The 25117-nt window shown below is 37.7% G+C and overlaps 1 protein-coding gene across 1 annotated transcript in view; it reads left to right on the plus strand.

The window, feature by feature from the left end:
• Nucleotides 1-1689: 1689 nt before the first annotated feature.
• Nucleotides 1690-25117, plus strand: part of LOC104271168 (activating signal cointegrator 1 complex subunit 3-like) — a gene marked incomplete at its 3' end in the record, with an annotated part of 32114 nt that continues 8686 nt past the window's right edge. Inside the window, exons 1-3 of the mRNA XM_009865763.1 lie at nt 1690-1835; nt 2595-2745; nt 6453-7036. Of these exons, the coding sequence (XP_009864065.1) occupies nt 1746-1835; nt 2595-2745; nt 6453-7036 (825 nt within the window). The remainder of the gene's footprint in view (nt 1836-2594; nt 2746-6452; nt 7037-25117) is intronic.

The following is a 25117-nucleotide window of genomic DNA, read 5'->3' on the forward strand; positions in this document are numbered from 1 at the left end:
ATCATTGCTAATGGCAGTACTGTTAATGGAGCAGTATGAGAGTTTGAGTTTGCTGGGTTCAGACAAAAAAGGTTGGGTTATATGTCCTCAAATTTTGGACATGTTACTTCTCTTCTGTAATGGTAGCTGTATGAATTACATGTCATGTATGAATTATGTGTCATGTATCCACTGAGCATTTCAAAAGCTGCAGAGTTGTGTGGCTCTGCTTCTTGGTTTGAATTTGAACATGTCTTCTCTATCCTCTTCGCAGGTAAAGATTTTGTTTTTTTATTTCCACATTTTGTAGCTTCATTGTTGTAACATTTGTCTCCAAAATACCAGATGTTGTGATACCCTTTCTCAAAAAGCATCTTAATGTGTGGTGGGAAAACCAGCAGACTTGACAAGTCAGTGACATTTCTCTGTGAGTGGAACACTGCATCTAGATTTGGTTTTGTGCTGTTTTGCAAAGTTGATAGCTAAAATACAATTGCTAAATGGAGAAAAATATTAAGTATAATTGGATTAAAGCTGGGAGTTCTGTACAGCATATGGCTGTCAAGAGGGGAAAAAAAGTTATTTTACTAACTGTTTGAAGTTATTTAAATTCTAGATGGCTGATGGTCTTCAGGCATGCTAAGAATGATGCAGAACATTAGTTTTGTAATGGTGTCATTAATTGTTTCAAAAAATAGTCTAAATCTGTATCTACCTGCTACCCTCTGAGACTGTAGTTGTTCATTAAACAGTTCAGCTGTGGGCACCTTTTGAAATTATACAACTTATACAAATTATACAAGTTTCAGTAAAAGCCTTGGAACCAGTGCAAGTTGAGATGGAGAACAGCTTTTTTTTGCTGTATAGATACCAGTTCAGCAGTGGGCACCTTTTGAAATTAAACAACTTTGGGAATAGTTTCAGTAAAAGCCTTGGAACCAGTGCAAGTTGAGATGGAGAACAGCTTTTTTTTGCTGTATAGATACGACCTTATTTTACAGAGGAAATAAGATTGCACTGAGATAGGTTGTAGTCCTGGAGAGAGCCCCGCGCTGTGGAAATCTGCATGTGTGCTCCCGGCTGTGAGATGAAAACATCCCGAGGCATACTTTTATTTTCTTTTTTCTTCAGTTTTCTGGCAGCCCTTTTATAATACTTCAGCACTGTGCGTATTACAATGATTTTTTCCTCTCATCATTTTCTTTGCCTGTTTTGCTGGTTAAAAATGGTTGAAGTGGTTGTCAGGAAGGATGATGCCCCCGCATCAGCACTGGGAGGCACGTTCCTGACCCAAAAGCTCCCAGTGTGGGCTGGCTCAGAGAAAATCTTCCCGTAGGTTGTAATCACTCACTGCTGTTTTGAGCCAAAGTTCAGTTACGTGGATTTCACTGTAATACTCTTGTCTTAGTGGTGCTAAAGGCATAATTGCCACCTTGCCTCATTGCTCATAACTTTTCTTTGGGGAAGAGTTGAAGGACCTGCTGAGTGACCTCTGTGTGTTACCATGTCTCGCCTGTGCTCTGTGCCTTTCACCTCCCTTCTGTCCAATCTTGATTATCAGCATTTTGAGAAAGAGATTTCTTTTTTTTTTAACTTGTTTAACCGAAGTGCCAGCCAAGCTGTGCTTGCTCAAACAGGTCTTTCAAGCTTGTGATGCGAGTTTGTATTTATAGCATTAAAAAAGCCATGTTATTTGTTTTGTTCTCATCTAGGTGCTTGAACTGGGATTTGATTTCTCATCCTATGGATCACTGAATGAGTAACAGATGGCCTTGCCTCGTCTTACAGGCGCTTTACGCTCCTTTTCAAATGTCACTAAACATGAGGATTACAGTGAAGAATTAGCTGACTTAACGGTAAACATTATTTTTTCTCTTCCAAAGAATAATTGTATATAGTAAGAATTATTTACTTTCTTTGTTTGCGTTGCTATTTTATAAGAGCAGGCAAGCAAGACTGGGAGAGTGTGTAGTTTTCTTTGCATTCCTTCATAGTGTCCTCACTCAGAGTCAAATCTACTGTAGCTCTGTGGTTTATGCCAGGCCCTTACAATCGTCCTATGTGGATGTGTTGCTTGGCTCTGTTAGCACAGCCCTGTTTTTTCATCTTTCAGGAAGTTCAGTTGAGCTGGTATGTTTTTAACTCTGAGCTTATGCAGAGCTGGCGAGCCAAACATTTCCTTTCGAATATTAAGTTCACCTCGGACTCTTGTTGAGGGAATATTTAGAATAAATCTGGTAATACTGAATTTAGGTACATTTTTTTTCCCCTCAAGAAATAATGGATTAAAGCAATAGATGCATTGTGGAAACTTGTAATGTGGAATGAATTTGGAATCTTGGGAGCAGTAAATCTCTTGAAGTTGCAGGAGTTCAGCTTTACAGATAATTCAGCCTCGGAAAGAGTATAAAGTAGTGAGAGAGCATGCTTGTGTGTATCCTTTACACTCAGAAAGAGTGTAAAGAACCGGTAATAGGGCAACCTTGCAATTGTTGCTGCATACTGACTGAATGCAGTTGGAAAGATGTGGTTTTATCTTGTGTTTAATTTTAAAGGAACATCCATATGGTAATTTGAAAGAAATAGAACAAACCCCAAATATTTTGCATTTTCAGGCTAAAAGATCAAAACTACATGAACAGTTGCTGAAGTCTGATCTTACCTGGAAGAAGATAGTAAAATTCGTTGATGACAATTTGGACAAAAAAGAACACCAAACCATAAATGGTGACTTAAAAACTATATTACAAGCTGCAAGACAAATAGGTACGTTTCCATTCTCTAGTAGTTTAATTATATACTGTACTGTAGGGATATTTTTTTCCAAACTGCCTTCTGCCTGTATACTTTGCAGACTGGTACAGTTTTAGTTCTACCATAATGTCAGACTTGCCCTGAAATATTTTTAAAGCTCCACTTAATCTGATATGTATATGCACAATTTGGTCTTCTCCTTATTTTTTTTAGTTTTTGAACTATGATCTGTTTTTATGTGGATATTGTTAATTTTTGATAGTATTGTTGTATAGTGTGTGGTATAGTTTGTGTTAGACCTTTGGTAAGCAAAAGCAACAGCTTTTTTTGAAATGGTATTACTCTGAGAAAGGAACAGTCTTGGTGTTTTCTGCTTTAATTCCACGTGATTAGTGTAATGAAAAATAAGACTGCTACAGAGGCACATAAAAATGTAAAAAGCATAATATACAAGAAGTGTTTAGTGTTGTAGACAAATAAATAATAAACCACACTCATCTGGAATTAAGCTTTTAAAACAAATGCATTATGGCAATCAAAGTATGAAAATTTGTTTTGATTGGAAACAATTTTTGATTGATAGCCTGCAAACACCACAAGCTGACTGAATTAGTTTTAGAAGTTATCTTCATCAGCTCATAAACTGAGCACATGGCTCAAGCTCTAGCCATTAAATAATTAAGAATTTTTCATTTAAATCTAAAAGGTATATTTTCTTCTTTTCTGATTGATTCAAGTATCTCCAGTAGAACTCTATGTAAAAACTCTGAAAGAATTAATACATTTGCGCTTTTTTTTTTGGCATTATTGATCAGAGATTTTCATCACAATATAAATGCAAACCCGCCTCACTTCTGATTCTGTTTCTTGACAGTTCTTTTGAAAATAACCAGCAAATTGAGAATGAAGCAAATATCTAAACAGACTTTCAAAAAAGGCTAGACAGGTTATTCATGTTCAGTATGTTGTAGTCAGTTGTACTGTACGGTTGTGCAGAAGTTGCCTGTTAAAGCTACTGATGGTGTGAATGGCTGTTGCTTTAGTGAGTCATCAGAAGAATTTTGAATATTTCTAAAATGACTGACAAAAGTGCCCTAAACTCATCTGATGATGCACGTTCTGAACTTTGCTTTGTGGTCAATTCCCTCCATATTAGTGACGTAACTGTTATTTTTACAAATTTGGTCCTATTTTTTTTTTTTTTTAAAATCTAATACAAATCATTGAGCTTTTGTGCTTTTAGCAGACTTTTAACTGCTTCAGTCCAGAAGTTAAGCATGTGGCTGCCTGTCTTTGAGACAGGTCTCTAGGAAGGGCCGCCTCTCTGCCCCAATTCGGGTACCTCTGCTTCAGGGCACAGATTTCAGCTGGCACATGCAATACGCATGGTTTGGGGGAAAGTTGTGCAAGACGGGAAGTGATTTTTGCATCAGCTGTCAGGGCCTCAAGTTGGAAAAAGGGCAGTCCATATTGATTGAGAGGATCTATGTAGTTGTTTTAAATATACACTCTGTCTAGTTTAATGCTAAGATGAATTGGAGTAAAATGTTGGCTAAGTTGAGGCTGTCAAAGATGTGATGACTGCAGAGTTTGCGATATAAAAAGTAAGACCATGTGTAGTATAGCAAGTAGGAAAAAATGGCTGGGAAAAAATGTTACAAGCAAAGGAAGTAATTGCTATTCTTAGCTGCAGGTGTTATCTGTGATAATTTGATGTATTTGTGTTTTCTGTATTAATGACGGAAATGAGTATTAGCTGTGTGATTTATTTTTTTTTTAATATTTTTAAATTTTCACTTTTTGCTGAAGATGGATGCAAAAACTGTCTTTTTTCCTATATTCCCCCCCCAAACTTTAACAGAAGGCCTACTGTGGTGAGTAGGTAAAGCAAATCAAATAACTTGAAAGTAATAGTGGTAAATTTTTGCTTGGTGGAGTGGAGAGGGGAAAACAATGAATAGGAGATGTTGGTAATAAAGGAGCATTACCACATAATAAACCAAAGAGCCTTTTATCAAATCCTTCAGTACAAGTCTTAGTAATGTGTACTTCTGTTCTGACACAAGGGACTTGAAATCATTATGTGCATTTGTATGTTAGGAATATGAGTAAGGTTCATGCAGCCAAACTTAGGTCTATTAAGTTTTTAAATGTTGAGTGGTTGTTTTTTGACCCTGTAATTCCTACAGATCTAATGCTGAGAGAGAAGCTGAACCACCTTTTCCTTTTGAGATATATGTAAATATATATTGTATGTGTGTAGCTTTCTATTACCTATCTTCCATATGTAGGTATCTATTTAACCTATAAACATCACTTCCAGTTCTCTCCGTGAACTTTCAGCATTTCAAAGTGCACAACAGGGAAATTCAAGAGAAATACTAAATTTTTAAGCAGCTCTGTTTATGTTGTGTTTCTAGCTGCTCAGCCTTGTTCCATCTGCTCATGTTGGATTTTTTTTTCCCCTTTCCTGTTACATTGTGGGGATAAAAAAAACCCCCAACCTGGGTCTTCCTTGGGTTAAACCTAACCTAAGTTGAATCAAGTTACAAATGACAATGCCAAAGTAATTAAGAGTCTTCCCACCGATTTTGGTGCTTTTAATTGACAGAAAATGAGAATAGCACCGCAAATGTATAGACCTGTAACTGAGTAACAGAAGTATGCAGAGGCAGGCGCAAGGCAGTTTGGATTACTGGAAAGAGGACAGCCACATTCGCTGTCAGAAGTGCCATTTGGAGAGTTTTGAAAGAATTGTAATATTATTCCTTTTAAAATGATTAGTTTGTTTTAATAGCTCTTTTGAATTAGCCATACCAGCGGTTCATCACAAGTGTTATCACTTAAATTGTATGGTTCTCAGCTGGAGTTCTGCCAGTTGATCTTGGTAGCTAAAACATTGAGCCAATAAAGGCATCTTGACAGTGGCAACTTGTAAATCTCCACGGTAAGCTTTTGAGATGTTTTAGAAGTTATGCAGACTTGGAAGACATGTTTATTCTACTAAAAAGATTGGAGTGAGCTACTCATATAAAACAAAACAAAAAAAATTGAGTTTCCTGGCTGGTTTTGTCTAGTAGTGACATTGTGTTTTGGTATACGGTCATTTTGCTTATGTTTTCCTTGACTACCTTAGTGAATATTTTTCTAAGAGATAAATTCTTGTTTTTCTTTAATAATGTATTTATTTGCATAACATGATATTTTGTAAATAAATTCATGCATTCATTTGCTTAATTCCTTTTAGGTAATTTTTCTAACTACTACACATTCTGTAGTAATTCTACTGGGAAGTACTGCAAAAATGTAGTAATTCCCAGCTGAGTTCAGTATGTTTAGTATATTATGAATATTCAGATTAGGCAGTGAATAAACAATGAGACAAAGTGGAAATTTGTTACCTTTAAAAAGCTCTTAAATATACTTTTGTGAGTTTAAGACCTCAGGCAAGTTTTTTCTTTAACTCGGAAGAATAAGACAGCTTTGGTAATTCTTAACATGAATTTCTATTAAGTAGAAGGATAATGAAGACAGATGCTTTATTATCATATACCTTTTATAATTCAGGACCTTGCAACAGTTACTACTTGTTATTATGGTCTTCATTTCACATCTCTATTGAGACTTGCAGTAAGAAATTGAATACAGTTATGTTATAGGCGATGAAAGAGTTAGTTTGGAGTGTGTAAAGTTACGTTTGGTTTTGGTTTTGTTAACAGTTGGAGCTGAAAATGGACAAGAAGCGATTGAAAGCGGAGCTGTTTTTCTCTTTAAGACATTTCACAGGAAAGAATGTGTTGGTCATGATGAGACAAAGGCGATCAAGCAGATGTTTGGGCCATTTCCATCGTCATCTGCTACTGCGGCTTGTAATGCCACATGTCGGATTGCTTCTCACTTCACTGAAGAACAGCTTACAGCCCTCATACAGATGGCTGAAGAGCAAAATGGTGATAACAGAGTCGTCTTTGGTAAAAATATAGTGTTTTCATTTGACATGCATGATTTGGATCACTCTGAGGAGCTGCCTGTGAATGGTGAGACTGATGCACAAAAAAATATAAGCTTAGATTATAACAAATTTCTCAATAACCAGCTGAATCACTTACAGAATTACTCTGATGAGAAATCTGATCTCAAGTCTTTGGAAAAAATAGATGATTCTTTTTTATGGTGCGAAGTTGCAAAGTATCTGAATGAATCTCAAGGAAGTACCCCTGGAGGGCCAACAACAGAAGACCTCTGCTGTACTTTGTATGAGATGCTCGCTTCTACCAAAAGCGGTGATGAACTTCAAAATGAGGTACAGTACCGTGTTAACTGCATTGTGTGCATTTGAATATTGCAGAAATAGATAATTATCTTATATTGGATTATGCCAGTAGACTTTATCCAAATGTCATCTATGCTTTTTCTTTTTTTTTTTTCCATTTGTCTTGAGAAAAATTACATGGCAGCATGTTAATTTACCAGGCTGAAGACGGCTGCAACACGAATTTGATTGTGCCCCATAACAGACAGGCTATTTTGGCTGTTTGCTCAGCTTCTCCATGTTTTGGTTTGTTTTTTGTTTTTTGGTTTGTTTTTTTTTTTAGCTGTAGCCAATTTAAGCTACCATATAAAAGTGTGAGAACTTGCAAAGCCAAACTGTCTTGCACAGGTTCCCCCTCCAGTTTCAGAGCCTTCTTGTCACTGAAAGGTGGAGGACTGGGGAAGTGCTGCTATTTTAAAACTTCATCATATCCCTTCTATTTCTTTTGGTAAGGAAAGGGGGTGGGTTTGTTGCAGGAAGGGCAGAAAAAGCTTGAAGGGGTGAGAACGGAGAGTTGCTGGGAGGTGGGAGTTGAAGGAGATAAGCAGAGTGGTAGAAAGGGGAAAGAGCATGGCCAAAGGCTGGAGAAGAGGGTTTCCACGCACATGCAAGAGAGATGATGGGATTAGTCTTAGGCAGGAGAACTGTTTTGGAATAGAGTTCAGAAAGATCTCCTTCAATTTGCTAATGGCTTCTTCCTGTGTGCTTTTCTGTTATGTTTACTTTATTTATCCTAATTTGCCCTGCTCTCCTGCCCTGAAAACATCCACTACTTAAATTCTCAAACTGACTTTTTCAAGACTTTAAGTGTTGAAAGTTTGCTGCAGAAATGCAACTGATCGTAGGAGTAGACTACCCTGTGAAAGACAGTATAATGAAAATTTGCTGGATTTTGCCACTACAATTGCAGATTTTATTCTCATTAATGAAAATGTTAAGTAATAGAGAAGAGGACATGAGTTTTTGATTGTAGGTTTAGATAACTTTCATTGATATCTATTGCATAATGGTGTAGTTGCTGAGGCCATATTCTTATTTTGTTTGGTCATCAATAGACCACATTTTGGCTGTGTTTTCAGTTATTTTCTTATAAGCTTCTAATTTGAGAACCTAAATATTAATATATAGGGAAGCTGATCTAATTTCTACTATATTAGAATATATTTGAAAAATACCACTTTTATTCATGTCTGCAAACAGTTTCATATTTTAGGTGGTTGTACTGAGGGAACATATTAAAATAAAAGACTGAACAGATCTTGGAGAAGGAGGTTGAGTAAAGAAACTTGCATGTCAAATGAAACATGAAAAAGAGTAACTTAATTTGCTATAGGGACCTGAAGTTTATTAATTGTACAGAGATAAAGACTTCAAAGTTGGGGGTTTTTTCTTACATCAGCGGAAGACTTGCAGATACAGTCACTGAGTACGAGGAAATAATTCCATGCTTCTGCACAATGGCTTCTTAATGCTGAAGATTGATTTGCAAACTGTTAAAGAAAATACTTGAAAAGTCTCCCTTGAAGCAAGAAAAGAATAGTTTTTATTTTGCGACTTTCTTATCATACTGGATTGCTAAATCAATTAATTGGCAGAAAGTTCAAGTAATGTAGAACAGCAATAAAGATTTCCTTTGTTTTTGGTTTTGTGACAAAAGCTTTCTTGCAAAATTTTCGATTTTGATGGCTTTACAGAGTTTTAATTTGATAATATGAAAAAATTGTTTACTCTGCCAATGCATACCATACATTTCTGAAGATTATTTAGCAAGACTAGATTCTTTGCATTACTGGAGAGAAAAGGAGTTATTTCGCTTGAATTTCTGAAACCTCTATCAGATTTTTAAGAACTCGGAGTAATAAAAACCCAAATTTTCTCCCCATTCTTCTTATTTTAACCCCCGTGTTGCCTTTCCTTTCATCAATCTTACTTATTCATTATTCATTGCACAAAGTGGGGGCTGAAGTGGGACTAAGGCTAATTCAAACCTGATCACCTTTTCTTAAAAGCTCACTGGCATTTCTGTTGTGCTCTCTGTAAGAGTCGTCATGACTTCAGAATTTCTCCTGGGCTTTAGATTTTACCATCACTTATGGATTAATTTTTTTTTTTTAATTTATTTTTTATCACGGCAGTTTTGCTGGTAGTATCATTACGAGCAGATGGTGCTTTTAAACCTGAAGATAACCCATTTCTAGAACCAAATCATAGATTTGCCATATGGGATGGCATAACAACTGTGTGCTTGATCATGAACATTAAAAATCTTACATTAGTTGGGGTAATGCATGCATGCTAAAGTCTCTATACTCTGTGAAATTATTTTTTTCTTTATAAACCAGAAAAAAAAAGAACTACTGATATGAAATGATAATTCTTTGTAAATAAAAATTCAGATCTGTAAGGTACATTTACATCTTATAAACCAGTGCTCATGTCTGTTCTTCTGTTTAGGAAGATACCACTTGCTGTTTATTACTAAACAAGGGAAGCCTGTGCCGGTGGTGAGGGTATTGGCACATGGACTTTAAAACATTTAATCTGATCAAAGCAAAGTTAATTAAGATTCAAGGTGGCATTAAGAACAAGAACGTTTTTAGGTCATTTCAGGGGTGAAATCCTGTTGGTTTGTTTGTTTGTTTTTTGTAGTCTATGTGTAGGCACACACGTTTACCCTATTTAGGTTTTTATTTACTTATTGAACTCTATGAGAAATTGAAATGAGCTTCATTTTCCAGCACTGTATAGCTGGTGTTTAAAGTGATTGGTGACACAGAAGATATACTTTGTTCTTCACTTTCACTATTTAAGAGCATTTCACACTTCCTTTGGGATGTGTCTCCAGTGACTCTTTATTAGAGGAAATTTGGCTCTGATGTTTGAGGGGATATGGGAGTTCTAACTTATTTCCTAAGTATTTGGAATGTGTTTTTTGTTGGGGACATTAAGTCTGGTAAAGGTAAATGACAGCTACTGGAGCATGCATTTCACTGTATGTCGGTTTTTGTTGATGAATATGAAATGTAATGGTGCAGTAACAAGACCATTATTTAAAAATAGGAAGAAAAAGCTGAGATAATCTAGAGTTTTGCCCAATAACAACTGTTAAACATTAAAACTTAATGTGTAGGATATTCCTCAATTTGAGTACTCTGTTTCAGAATGAAGACTTGAGGCATCTGAGAACATTTTAGCAACTTTACCAGCTAACCCCTGCCAGGATAAGTAGGAAAAAGTTGGAGGAGTTTAGTCCCTCTTTGCTTACACCATACTGTTCTCAAAGGGTCCATCTATCTCTTCTGTGAACTCTTGTGATTTGCAGAATTTTTCTGAATTTTATTTTGGCAATACCTATCTCTGTTTTTACACTAATGCAGAGGTACATTATTCCTTTAGCATAACAAAACAGGAAGAAATTTTCCCAAAACAATATAACTAGAAAAAAGAGAGGAGGATGAAAATTCTGTTAAGATCACAGATTATTAAAAATTGAACAATTTATGCACCTCAGGCAAAGAACTTTGCCCAAATAAAATTAAGAAACTTCAGTGTAACTTAGTGTATTATATTAAATGGTGTTTCTCACACAAAATCATGTTAAATGCTGTATAAATGACTGGAATAACACTAGGCCGTGATGTGAAACAGCAGAGCTGTTTCAAGAAAATTACATTCTAAATAGTAGTTTGCATAATATGTGAGGAGTGCATACATTTACTTACCTCTCTATACAATAGATTTATTTGCTTATAAAATAAGACACAAGAAATTTCCTGCTTAGACTTCTTTTTTCTGCATTATAGTTGTGACTGTCTCCATCTCTGTGCATTGAAAGGTAACATATACATGTGCTTGGACTTAAAGCATCCAAGGCTCCCATCAGTTAAATACAATTCAGCTGTATTGCAAACTGTTACAGTGGGAAACAAGAGTTCCTTTTTGTTTAATTTCTAAGAATAATTCATTATTAATGATTTCCACTAAAAAAGTAATACATAGCTTCTTCCTTGTTGTCATAAGCTCCTGAGAACATTCAGGTAATCAAAACTACAGTTAGAGACCAAAGGGTAGTAATGTATTGTTTGAAAGTGCCAAATACTTCCTTCGGAGGTCAAAAACATTCCTTTCAAATCAAAGTAGACCTGAAATCAGAAAAATACAAGTTGTAGATTATAGGTTTTTTAGAGGGGAAAAAAAAACCAAAAATGAGAGGTTAAGACTTGGGCAGCACCTTTCCCTCTATGTGTTCCTTAATAGATCCATCCTGTGATATGCTCATCATTAGAGCCAGAAGGTTACAACTTTGTTACTGAAATTCAGTTCTTTGTATGCTTATTTCAGAATGGAAGTTAATAGATTATTTTGTGGGTTTATTAAGCAGATTTTTTTTTTCAGTGTAGTGTTTGTGTGTCTCCAAATGCTTGATGTAACAACAGGCTTCTAGACGGTTTTCCTCAGGCTGTGCAGTGCAGAGCTCTTGTCTTTCAGGCTTCTGCCTGTAACTTTACTTTAGCTGCCTTTGTCATTGGTGGCAACATAATGATTTTTTTTTTTTTTCCACTTGAATTCACCTACTTTGTTTCTGTTGCCCTGTCCTAATATCAGCACAAATGTCTGCCAATATGCTTTGTTGGTCAAACCTGTTAGTGCTCTTGGGATCAAGAGCAAGGCATACTTCACTAATTTGTCAATTCAACGAACTGGCAGGAAGTTTCTCTGTGTCTGCCACCAGGCTTTCTGCAAAGGAAGTACAGAAGAATAAAGGAAAAGAAAATCTTATTTAAACTTTCACAGAATCTGTAAGGGACCTTTTCTCTCAGTGGTACGATATCTTAAACTAAGCAAGACTCATTAATAAAAGAATGTGGAAAAGTTTGTCCCAACTTCTCCCTTGAAGATTGCTCCAGAGTCTTGTTGCCTGTGTGGTTAAAATGAACCCTTGTTATCTGCTTTTTGGCGTTATTCAGGGCTAGTTTTATGATCACTTTTTCTGTGCTACAGTTGTCCTCTTTTTTTATTAAACCAATTTAAAAAATGAGCATCAAAGAACTGTGCTTGTAACTTTTTCTTCCAGATGATGCTCCAGCTTTTCAGCATTGCCTTCCCTTTCATTTACCCTCAGACAGTTCTTTGCCAATTTTTAATTCTTCTATTAACGCTCATCTTCATGAATTTAACAAGTCCTCATGTGGAAAATTGCAATATTTTAAATGAAGTCCAGATGTGAGACAACCGCTATTTATTCATTTTCTAGATTAATGAAGTGTTAGATGAAGTGATGTATCATTAGTAACCCCATGCTATGTTTATGCCATTTTCCAGTTACCTGCATGTCTTCTTAATTTTTCTTCCATAATCTGTCTTTTTAACTTTTCTCCAATTATATTTATATTTTTCTTATTCTTGGTGTTATTGCACTTGTAGATGTGTGCTCCTTGACCTGCAATTTCGTGTGTCAGTTTTGGAAGATTTAAGAAAGATTATCTTGCACTGAGGCTGCAAGAACAGTGAGCTCTGAATTTTATTCTTAGCTTAGATATGATCATTTTTTATATGCATACTCTGTTCTTATTAACCACCTTATTGTTACATGAAAAATAATTTTTTTAACCACAGACAAATTTTAATTTCAAAATTGAAACTAATTAAATTAACAGGTCAGTAATTAAGACTAAATAATATGGAGTTGGAATTTCCCTTTCCAAAGGGGAACTTGTGGTACAGCAGGGTACCTTGTTAGGTAAGTCAGCTGGTCTGTGTAACTCAGAATGGAAAACATACCTGGATGCTTTCAAAGCAAAACATACTAAAATTATTCACTGATGTGGGAATATAAGGTAAATAAAGAGAATAGTAGCCTGCCAGGTTGGAAGGGACCTCAAGGATCACCTGGTCTAACCTATCTTGAGAAAGGCACAATCTAGCCAAGACGGCCTAGAACCCTGTGCAGCCAAATCTTAAATATGTCCAGTGTTGGGGAATCCACCACTTTCCTCGTGAGATTATTCCAATGGCCAGTTGTTCTCATTATGAAAAATTTTCCTCTTGTGTCCAGTTGGAATCTCTCTAGGAAAACTTGTACCCCTTACCTCTTGTCTTTTCTACATGATTCCTTATAAAAAGGGAGTCTTCATCTTCAAAGCCACCCTTTAAGTACTGGAACATGGTGATAAGGTCTCCCCTCTCTCCCCTTCTTTTCTCAAGGCTGAACAAAGCCGGTTCTCCCAGTCTTTGCTTGTATAGCAGGCTTCCCAGCCCTTTCTTCATCTCTTTGGCCTTTTTCTGGAGCCTCTCCAGTCTGCCCACATCTGGGCACAGCGGGGACCAAAGCTGAACACAGTATTCCAAGTGTGCTCTGACAAGCTGCTCTTGTTGATGCAGCCCATCAGCCTGTTGGCTTTTTGTCGCAAAGCAGCCCACTGTTCTCTCATGTTGTTGTGCACCAGCATCCCCAGGTCCCTTTCCACAGAGCTGCTCTCCATCTGGGTAAATCCTGGCCTGTGCTGCACTCCTGGATTATGTTTTCCCAGGTGCAAGACTTTACACTTGTCCTTGTTGAACTTCATAAGGTTGTTAGCCCACTCTTTCAGCCTTTTCAGATCTCCTGCAGGGTAGCTCTCCCTTCCAAACTGTCCATTTCCTCACTCAGTTTGATGTCATTTGCAAAATTCATCAGGGTACATGTGATCCTATCATCCAGATTACTTACGAACATATTAAACAGTGTTGGGCCCAATATGTATCCCTGAGTGACCCCACTTGTGACAGGTTGCCAGATGGAAAAGGAGCTGTTGACCACCACCCTCTGGGTGTCAGCCAGTTCCCCACCCGCTGCAAGGACCACTTGTCTAGACTGTAAGGTACCAGTTTCTCTAGGAGGAGACTGTGGGGAATGGCATCAAAAGCTTTGGAGGCATCCAGGAAGGCAATGTCCACCACTCTCCCCACATGAACCAAACAGATTACTTTGTCATCAAGTTTGTCAAGTAGAATTTGTCCTTGATGAATTCATGGTAGCTTTTCCCAATCACATGCTTCATTTGACTTGTTAGAGCCCCCCAGAGGATTTTTCCATAATTTCCCAGGGACTGATCATTTCCTGGGTCCTCCTTTAAGTCCTTCTTGGAGATGGGGGTGACATTAGCCTTCTTACAGTCTTCTGGGGCCTCTCTCAATCTCCACAATTTCTTTAAGACTGGGGAGAGCAGCCTTGCAACAACATCAGCCAGCTTTCCTAACACCCTTGGGTGGATAACATCTGGGCCCATCTGTTTGTAGCGGGTCACACTCCTCTAGTAGTTTGCATGCCAGCTCTTCTGGATCTGTGTTTGCATCGAGCTGGATTTTTGTTCCAAATGCCTGGGGCCCATCTGTGCTTTTAAAGACAAATAAAAGAAACACCTAGCAGGAGATGAGCTAGTTTGGTTTTGTTTGGTTTTTTTCCCCTCTGTATTCATCTTCTAAGAAGTCATTCCAGTCTACTAAGTATAGTGTCACCACCTTCTGGAAGCATACATGGTTCTTTGTAAGTAGGAAATTAACATATAAAACTCTTCTGAAATGATAGCTGCATTTCAATAAGGAAAAGATAAGATATTCACATATTATAAAGTCTTTTCCTGAGTTAGACAAATTTGGGTTTCAATATGTTTTCTTGATACTTGGTAACTAAGTTATTGTATCCTTCAGCTTACAGCAATTACTGCTTTGGGGTTTTTTGTTTTTGTTTTTTTTTATTTTCTTCTTTTTTTGCTACATGTCTAAACCAAAGCATAATGGACAGATTTGGCAATAGAAGTAGCAGCTTTATACTGCAGCGTGCAAGTCACAGGGCACATCATTCACAGTAAACCAAGACTGGTCACTTGTTAATTCTAATCTGAATGGAAACTATAGAGCTCAGCAGTCAACAGGTTATATGTTTTTTCCCTAGCCATTTAGTTACAGTTGATTTTTTTTCTTATTTCTTTTTTACAGAAAGCTTTTTGTCATGTTTCTCATGGATGCTATAGAAAGATGCGTTTTTTTGTTGTTTCGTAATGCTGACTGCTGAATTAATTTTTTGTATGTATATGTATGATGAGTAGTATGGAGTTACTCTGTGAACTCATGGGTTGGTAAAGGAGGTAAGACCCCTTAAATTTTCCTGGATAATATTCCTTCTTGTGTTTGGATTTTTTGAGGGGAAAACTCCACTCAGTGTTTTGCAGTGCTGGAAGGAGAAAGTATGTTGTGAGGCTGGGTAAATATCACTTTCATCTATCATGATTATCTTCCTAAAAGCCCCACAGTTCTTGGATACCATCACTGACTTTATCTAATGAACATCCCCTCTTATTTGAACAAAGCCTTCCTTTCTTACATCCCCCCACCAAATCTGACAAAAAATATGGTAAAAAAATAGTAATATTATATTTCACATACTAATATGATTGTGAGAAAAAGTTTGTCTAGGCTGATTTTGGTCAGTAGTTGCCTCTTATTCTGATGACATGAGTCATAGAATCATAGAATCATAGAATGGCATAGGCTGGAAGGGACCTTAGAGATCATCTAGTCCAACCTCCCTATCATGGGCAGGGACGCCACCTCTCGACTAGACCAGGCAACACATGAGGACCGAGCGGGAATCGAACCCGCGATATCAGTGTTGTCTTTGTTGTCAGCACCGTGCTCAAACCACTGAGCTAACCGGCCCCCTGAGTCATCATTTCTTTAAACTTTACTGTTAGTATTTTACTGATAGATGTACTTGTTTCATTTTGCATACAAAATAGAGAGGAAGGCAAGCTGCACAGAGCAGAAGTTGTGAAAACTATCTTTAGTTATTAAATGTTAGACTTTCTTAATGTAGGTCGCACTCTTATGCATTTTATTGCCTTGCTTTGAGCAGTAAGCTGAACAAAGGAAATCTGAAAAGTGTAGGTGTGGGCGTACTAGGCCGACTCCAGCGAAGGACCACAGGAATTATGAGGGGACTTGAGAGACTGAGAGTTGGGGTTGTTCAGCCTGGAAAAGGGAAGGCTCAGGGGAATCTGATCTGATATCTTGGTGAGGAAGTGAAGAAGATGGAGCCAGACTCCTCTCAGTGATATCCAATGGCAGGACAAGAGGCAGTGGGTGTAACCTGAAATACAAGGTGTTCCATGTAAACATAAAAATTTTTGTCACTGTGAGGGTGGTCAGACACAGGAGCAGTTTGCTTGAGCAGTTTTCTGGGGACTAGCCCTGGGGACTAGATCATCTCTATAGGTTCCTTCCAACCTCAACCATTCTGTGATTCTGTATTTTGAATTGAATAGATAGAAGAAATCCGAAAAAATTCTTCTGTTCATATTTACTCCTAGGTCTGTATTAAGTCTTAATTTTTCCCGATGTATTTCTTTATTTAAAATAAAGTGTAAACTATCCCTTACGCTAATATACTCTTTTAAGTTAAAAAACTTCTTGGTTTGTAACTTGTTAGCAGAACCTCATAATGGAGTGAGCCTTTTGTTTTAATCTTATAATGAATTATGATATAGAGGAAATAAATAGATCTTGTGTTGCAAGTAATCTCAATTACGTTTTAAAGTGACCTTGATTTCAAACGTGTTAAAGTGGTCTCCTTAAGTGTCTATAAATAATGGACATTTGTTGTTCAGAGAAATCATTCATTTAGTTTCCTGCTTTAAATGGGAATCTGTAACGGTCATTATTCTTTGAAGAGAAAATACATACACTCTTAATTTACATCACCAAATTTCTAATGCCCTTTAAAAGCCTGACATTATTTATGTGAACATTTTAATTTTTTCAGTGTGTAAGCTAAGACAAGTGTAACATTGTGAAATGACATTGAAGTACAGCTCTACCAGAAATTGTGTGCTTTAGAGCTCATAATGCAAACCAGCTACAAAAGGATTTTTGAATTCCTACAGACTGCACACACTTATTCACTCCTTTGAGTGAATGAACAGAAGAGCCAATACTGCATTGCCCATTACCACGTTATTTCAGAGTAAGACTACGCAAATATGTGTGGATTTTGTTTCCTACTAGTGACTTAGTGTGCTGTTTCAGTAGCACTCACTGCAGGTGCTGTTCTCTCTATTTACTTGTTGCTCGTTGCTTTCATGAGCAGTCAGTGTTATACTTTAGTGTTAGATTTTACAGTTTTTATATGTATCTGTGGTTCTGTATGTTCTAACTAAATATCTGATGACCTGAAAACACTTAGCTCACATTGCTAAACCTGGATTAATTTTAGTAATTCTCGGGTCTGGATTGAGAGTGATTCACCAAGCAGTCTGAATATATAATTACATACTATAAAAGAGCTCTGAACTCTTCAGAGTTCACATTATAACAACTGACTGTGAGAAGTGCTTTAGCATTTAATTTTTCGCAGACTTGCGTGGCGCTCAGGTGCTAGTTTTGAGATCCTTCTTCTGACATACTGTTCAGGCTCCAGCAGAACAGGCTGCGCTCTCTGTGCATGGAGCAGTCGGCTCTGGCTCGGTATTTGCCTACTGCTTCCGCTTGGCTCAGAGGACAAGCGGAGCGTGTTTGCATGTGCTGCCGAGCCATTCCCCTAGTTACAACCTGACCTTCACCATCCAAGAAGTGCAGCGTGCAGGTGTGAAATTAAATGTGTACTTTTCTTTCCTTAAGCAAAATACGGTGTGAGGCCTCAGCTTTTTGCTGCTTTGTTAGAAAGCCAGATATTGGACTTGACAAATGCTTAGCTCCTCCAAATATCAAACACGAAGATTCCACTGTCAGAAACTCAGTTTTACTTGTCCCTAGCTCAGCACATCAGTCTGGCTGCATGTGATTCTTTGCTCTCAGAAGATTCTCTGTTCCTGCTAAACCCAAGGCTTCGCCTTTTTGTATAAGCTGCTGCTCCTCCTTGAGACTTAGAAAAGCTACAGCTGGGAGTTTTAACTCATCTGAAGCAGAACCAAAGATGCTTCAAGAGCCATAGTGCAAGGCTGCTGTTTTCCTTGCGCAGTTTTCATCAAGCTGTTATTAGGTGGAAAAGGACAACTTTGGTGTCAGAACACGATTTTGGTCTTTCGGTGAAGTCATTTGGTGAAGTTTGGTCATAGGAAGTTCCACCTCAACATGAGGAGAAACTGCTTAACTCTGAGGGTGACAGAGCACTGGCACAGGCTGCCCAGGGAGGTTGTGGAGTCTCCTTCTCTGGAGACTTTCAAAACCCACCTGGACGTGTTCCTGTGTGACCTACTGTAGGTGATCCTGCTGTGGCAGGGGGGGTGGACTAGATGATCTTTTGAGGTCCCTTTCAACCCCTGACAGTCTGTGATTCTATGATTTGGCAGAATTTGAAGCCACTAGAACTAGTTTTAGTATGTGATCTTCAGAAGACGTAGTGGGAAACACTTTTCTGAACTATAATAAATAGCATATTGTACTGAGGCATAAGTAAACAGTGCAGCTTGTTAGTGACTGAGAAAATTAAATTGGCCAGAAACTGAAGTCACTGGTGAAATGGCTGATGAGGTAGTTCAAAGCGAAAGAAGTAGGAAGACTGAATATATTTTGAAATAATAATTAAGCATGCGTAAGTACAAAGACAAAACTTCTACAATGAAATATGAGCATTAGAAAAATCAGTTGGACATTTGTCTTTGATTTCAAAAGGGTTTTGATTTTACTACTTGTCTTAGTCTGGGCTTATGTTTTAAAATTATTCTACAGATGTGATTTCTGAACTATGGATACGTATGCACAGCTAGCAAAATAACTCTGTTAAAAATAGGATTACACTGACATATATTTCTACAGCTTGCAAAATTTTTGCCACTTAGAAGAGCTTCAGCTGTATGGTGCCATTGTGTTTTTGTGATGCTTTGCCGTAGAGGAATATGGTTACACACTCGCCAAGTAATTGCTCTTTACTGATTTTTCACTGGTTTAAATCAATGAATTTTATACCGTTTGTACGTGGACAACTAATATAAAGAGATATGGTAATATATACATGAAACATTTAGCGAAAATGCTTTGGGGAACAGACGGCAGTCATACTGCAAGTTTTTTGTTCAAAAAGGAAAATAGATCACTTTTTTATGATAAAAACTTTGACTAAACAGCTTGATTTAGAACATGAACTATTTTTTTCTATCGTATTTATTACTTTAGCTATTATGAGACACAAAAGATATCGTGAAACAACTTTCAAAAATGCATAGGTACGTGGAAAATCTGAACTATTTGATGCCAAAACTGACTGTTTCAGGAGTATATTTTTGTCATGCTGCAGTAGCTTTCCAGACCTCTAAACTTGGCGTGTTAATGCTGTGCTGGAGCTAGGCATGGACTCTGCAGAAAATCAACGAAAACATTCTGTGTTTCAACATCTTGTGTTACAGTATATTATATATACTATAAATATATGGAGAGTTATATATAATTATTTTATACTACTTGGAAATGCTTACTGAAGCCCTAAGTTTGTGGAGATTAGGTTTGTGGAGGCTATGTGTAAGAATAACAAAGAATTGTGATATTTCTTTTTGTTATGTAGAAGTCATTATTAAACCTTGCCTTATTAATGTGGAGTACATTAAAGACCAAAGCAAAACTGTATAAGTTTTAGTTGAGTGAAAAAATATGCAAGTGGAATTTTGGAACAAGGAGACTACTGAATCTCCTTACTCAAAGTAATCGAATTAAATGCTTATATATCTTGCCTTACTACTTAAAATGTCACTCTTTAAAAAAAATGCAGGTGCTGAAAACATAAAAGTATTCATCCAGGAACATAGATATTTAAATAAAAACCAAAAAAAAGCCACAGACAGAAAATTTTACTTTGACTGAACATATGTTAAAGACATCAACATCTGTATGTTTGTATCCATTTTTAAAGACCTTGAAGACCTTCATTGTAAGCACTGCCAGATACTTTCAGCGTTAAGGCTGCATTTCATAGTTGCCCCTAAGCAGGGAATGTGTTAATACAGACTGTCTCCTGGTATGGAAAGCAGTTTCAGAAGGTGACTTCCTCATTACTGTATATAGGAGGTGCTAAAAAATAATTGGAAAAGTATTCACAGGAGGTCTGTCATCTAGAAGGTAGCATGTGAAATCAAGCATGGAAAACTGAGGAAATCAAATATGAAAAAATAGTTGCCAGCCCAGCTTGATGTGAAGAAGTAGCAGTAGTACAAACATGTATAGCGTGGGAGTAATGCATGAACGGACCATACGGCTGGCGGGAAAAAGCACCCAGAGGGAGGGAAGGGATAGCAATAGGCTGGCAGCATAAACCAGAAAGGTTTTAGACATGTAGGCTGTTGTTCTTAAAACTCTTGGTGAGATTTTTTTCTTTATTATTTGACTTTCGGATTCTAAGCAAGTTTGTTTCCAGTGCTAGCATAACTTTTGCAGCAACTGAGCCATTTTCACTGCTGAACAAAATGTACATGAGCATCAACTCTCAGAACTGTAAGACAGAGCAATTGTCTGCTCCTCGTGAGATGTTCTTCAGGATGCTCTAAGCTACCTGCTTGCTCCATTGGACATGGAAATTCTGTTGCCTGTAGGGCTTTAAGCAGACATGGAGAAACAGGTGATGATGATTATTTCAATAAATATTCTATATCCATTTTTATATAGGGCATAGCTAGACTATGCTGCTCTTTAGTAATGGCAATTGTTACAGACTGTATCAATATACCCCTGTACCTCTTACATGCTTTCTGTTATTGGTGCTAGTTTTTCATTATTGCTGAACCACTGTTCATTTGGCATCCATTTTTGCAATTTTGAACAATGTCTGAAGTGATAAAATGTTATCTAAAAACCATATTAAGCACATCAAAAGTTCTGAATGGCTTATTTTGCATGACAGAGGGAAATGCAAGTACTTCACAGAATCACACAGAATCACAGAATGTTAGGGACTGGAAGGGACCTCAGAAGATCATCTAGTCCAATCCCTCCGCCGGAGCAGGAACACCTAGACGATGTTACACAGGAAGGCATCCAGGCAGGTTTTGAATGTCTCCAGAGAAGGAGAGTCCACCACCTCCCTGGGCAGCCTGTTCCAGTGTTCTGTTACCCTTACTGAGAAGAAGTTTCTTCTCAAATTTAGGTGGAACCTCTTGTGTTCCAGTTTAAACCTATTACCCCTCATCCTACCATTGGTTGTCACCGAGAAGAGCCTTGCTCCATCCTCGTGACACTCACCCCTTACATATTTATAAACATTAATTAGGTCACCCCTCAGTCTCCTCTTCTCCAGACTAAAGAGACCCAGCTCCCTCAGCCTTTCCTCATAAGGGAGATGCTCCACTCCCCGCATCATCTTGGTTGCTCTACGCTGGACTCTCTCCAGCAGTTCCTTATCCTTCTTAAACTGAGGGGCCCAGAACTGGACACAATATTCCAGATGTGGTCTCACCAGTGCAGAGTAGAGAGGAAGGAGAACCTCTCGTGACCTACTAACCACCCCCCTTCTAATACACTCCAGGATGCCATTGGCCTTCCTGGCCACAAGGGTGCAGTGCTGGCTCATGGTCATCCAGGATCCCCAGGTCGCTTTCCCCTCCACTGCTCTCTAATAAGTCATTCCCCAACCTATACTGAAACCTGGGGTTGTTCCTACCCAGATGCAAGACCCTACACTTTCCCTTGTTATATACCATTAAATTTTTCCCCGCTCCACTCTCCAGCCTGTCCAGGTCTCGCTGGATGGCAGCACAGCCTTCTAGCGTGTCAGCCACTCCCCCCAGCTTGGTGTCATCAGCAAACTTGCTGATAGTACACTCAATTCCCTCATCTAAGTCATTGATGAATATATTGAATAATACTGGTCCCAGCACCGACCCCTGAGGCAACTTACCTAACTTCAAGAAATATTCATCTTTTGCTCCTGGAGAATTTGCCAACCAGACGTACTGGTGATTGTTACTAAGATGCTAGTGATCATAAAGTTAACTGTAAGTTTAGGAAACCTATCTGGGATCCTCGTCTGAAGGTTTACAAATGATTAGGAATCCCAAACTTCTCATAGTTACAAGTTTTCTTAGAAAATAGAGAAGAGTATATCTAGTAGTTTTTCCAAATATCTGGGGCATAATAAAGAAGAGGAAGGACTCACAGCCAGAGTAATTCTATATATAGTTCACATTCCTCTTATTTTTTTATTCTGTCATTATTTGCTCATGTTTCCCCTGAATTCACTCCAAAATTTTGTCTCTAAACCTCTCTGAATGCAGAATGTCTCTTCTTTTGTCTTTGGACATTTTAGGAGACTTTTGCCAGGGAACTTTCCTGAAGAAAATAAAAAACTTGAGTAGCTCTTGTTATTAGTCTTCTTTAAGAGAACAGTTCAGAAAGCTACTGTTTAATATCCATTTTGACTTAAAACCAGCTTATTTAAATGTTTATTGCTATGTATATGCAATACCACATGAAAAATTTTTTTATGATAATATGTTGATGTAACTTAATTTGCATTTTTCTTAAGGTATCATGAAATTACAGCATTACCTTTCAGTTTTTTGTGTGTGTCTGTACCCTTGCATCACAGATATTTTCATGTCACAGCAACTTGTCTCAAAAAACATGCTGGGTTTTAAGCGTCAAAGTGGCTCTTCCATCTGTTTGCTGAAAGAGTTTTCTAGCCCTAACAAATTAACATATCACAAAACTTATTCCCCATTACCTAGTTCATAAAAGCAATATCCATTTTGGGAAAGTACAGGCATATGTGGATCACCCCTGTGGTGTTTTATCTTTATCTTATCATCAAAGCTTCTAACTTGGCATGAGACTGGCTTTTCAAGCTCATATTCTTCTCTTTGTAATTTTATTAAAATTGCTAAGAATTTTGTCTTCAGACAGTACAAAGCTTAGGTCTCATTATTCTTGACCATGAGGCTTATCTTCTCCCCTTTCATATAGGGAAAATAATCTGGTTATTTTTGATGCAGTTTTCTTCTTTTTTATTTGTGGCCTTTATTTAAATCAGAAGTATACAGCTCTGTTGATGTCCAAGGACTGTTGAAACCCCACGGGTGACAGGAACCTTTGTCTTTTTGTGAAAACTGAGCCATGCTGTCTCCCTTCATCAGAAAACGGATTGAATGGCATTTGAGTGCTGGATTTTGAGGACAGAACTTAAGAAATGATGAAAGAGCCACAGTAAGAGCCAAGAGATGCTGGGCTTCATCCTGGTGCTATGAGCTGGCCACTCTCCTTCCTGTCAGTAACGCTTCCCCTTTCCTGTCAACTCCTTTACTTCAATTTTGTAATGAGAGAAGGCTTGTTGTATCTTTGAGGTGATATGAGGCTTGATCTATTCATGCTAACTTTTGAGTTGGCTTCAGTATATCATTAAACTTAATGAGATCTTTTTATAGAGCAAGTCAGCCTGTAGCTGATAGAACTTTTCCCTTTTGATTTTCTTTGATGCTAAGATCTTTTCACACCTGTGTGCAAACATAAGGAACTACAGGTTCTTCCAGAAATGCTTTCAAATGGCCTGAAAGATTAAGACTCACTCATTACTGAGACACAAAATCACCTTCCTCCAAGTCATTTTTAGGGAAAGTGAGAAGAAGGGAAAGCCCACAAACAAAGCACAAACCCAGAGCTGCTTGAGCTGGCAGGGCTGGGTTTCCTTCAGCTCTCAGTGCTGTGTAGCTTCCGTTAACCTGTGTCTTCTGCTGGTGGACAAAGAGTTCGTACTGGGACTTTACTGGTGGGTCACTGGTGGGTGCTGCTGTGTAGCAGCCACAAAAACTCACCTTGTTTCAGGCAAAAACTGGCCTTATTTTATCCTCGTCCACTTGGGTGTATGGCAGCCTGGTGTGCTGGAGCAGCCCAGGGCTGGTCAGCGTTAGCAAAGGCGTGGGGCCTTTCCGCCTGCTGCCCTGGGGGAGCCTGCAGGCCCTGGCAGCCTTACACGGAGGATATAAAAATTCTCACTTTACTATCCTAACTGAGGTAAAAATTGCTTTAAATATTGGAGCCCCTCAATGCTCTTCAATGTCTATCTCTGTTAAGAAACATGAACTTGCTCCTTAGCTTGCTGGTATTTTCTTTTATGCTGTCAGTAGGCGGTGGGATGGCAGAAACATTGACTGAGAGGTGAACGGCTGCTCAGCCAAGTCCTCCTCCTGAAATGGTTGCGTTTGGGAATTGCTGTCCTTTCAGAAAAAACTTCTCTTTTGCAGGAAAGAATTATATGGCCACTACTGCCATTTTATAGGAGTCTTAAATCCTCAGCCCTTAAAAAAAAAATAAAATAATGGTTTTATTCTGACACATAAACTAGTTTTCTAAATGTGTGGTTTCTGGTGGGTGTAGTCAGAATTTCTTAGCCTTGTATCTACAGGTAAAAAAAAGTGGTAAGTGCAGTGATTAGATAATTTTAGGATTTATTTATTTTCTTCAAAATTCATTAACAGCTGATGCCAGAATAGTCCTGAAAATAAATACTAGTTTAAGGAATCATGTAGCAGCAAGTTCTTCTATGTTTAAATGGGTCTTCAGGGCTTCCTTTTTGTAAAGCAGATCAGTAGTCTGCTGTTTGTAGCCGCCGTTTGATATTATTTCTAATTGCCTAAGTCTTCAGGATAAATAAGCTGGTGGAAGTTGCCTTGTAGCTATGTGTTTGAAATTTTTGAAATTGGTGCATCTGTGTAAGTCTCTTATTAGGCAGTGTCAGTCTCCAATCTACTTACTTTTACTTAAAAATATTAAGGAAACTTGCTAAGGTGCTTTGTGATTTTTTTGTGCTTGTCTCTTTGGCAAGTGTGGTAGGCAGTTTTAGTATGGATTTGCAGAAGAACCTGGAGAAGGGTTTGCAGCAAATATTTTAGAATTATGCTGTGACAGAGTATTTTTTTATAATATAAAGAGAATATTAAAGAGTGATCTATAACAAAACTGATGCAAAATTAGGTAAGATGACTGGTTTAGGGCTACTAAGCAGTATTTACTTTTACGCTATTTTACATACACTTTCAGTCTGGGGTTTGAGTCTGATGAGAAAAATATTTTATTTTTTTTTCCCGTAACTGATAAATTTCAGTGTTTTAATTTTAGATTTGA

Source organism: Apaloderma vittatum, unplaced genomic scaffold (genome assembly GCF_000703405.1).
Source record: "Apaloderma vittatum isolate BGI_N311 unplaced genomic scaffold, ASM70340v1 scaffold8013, whole genome shotgun sequence".
Classification (NCBI taxonomy): domain Eukaryota; kingdom Metazoa; phylum Chordata; class Aves; order Trogoniformes; family Trogonidae; genus Apaloderma; species Apaloderma vittatum.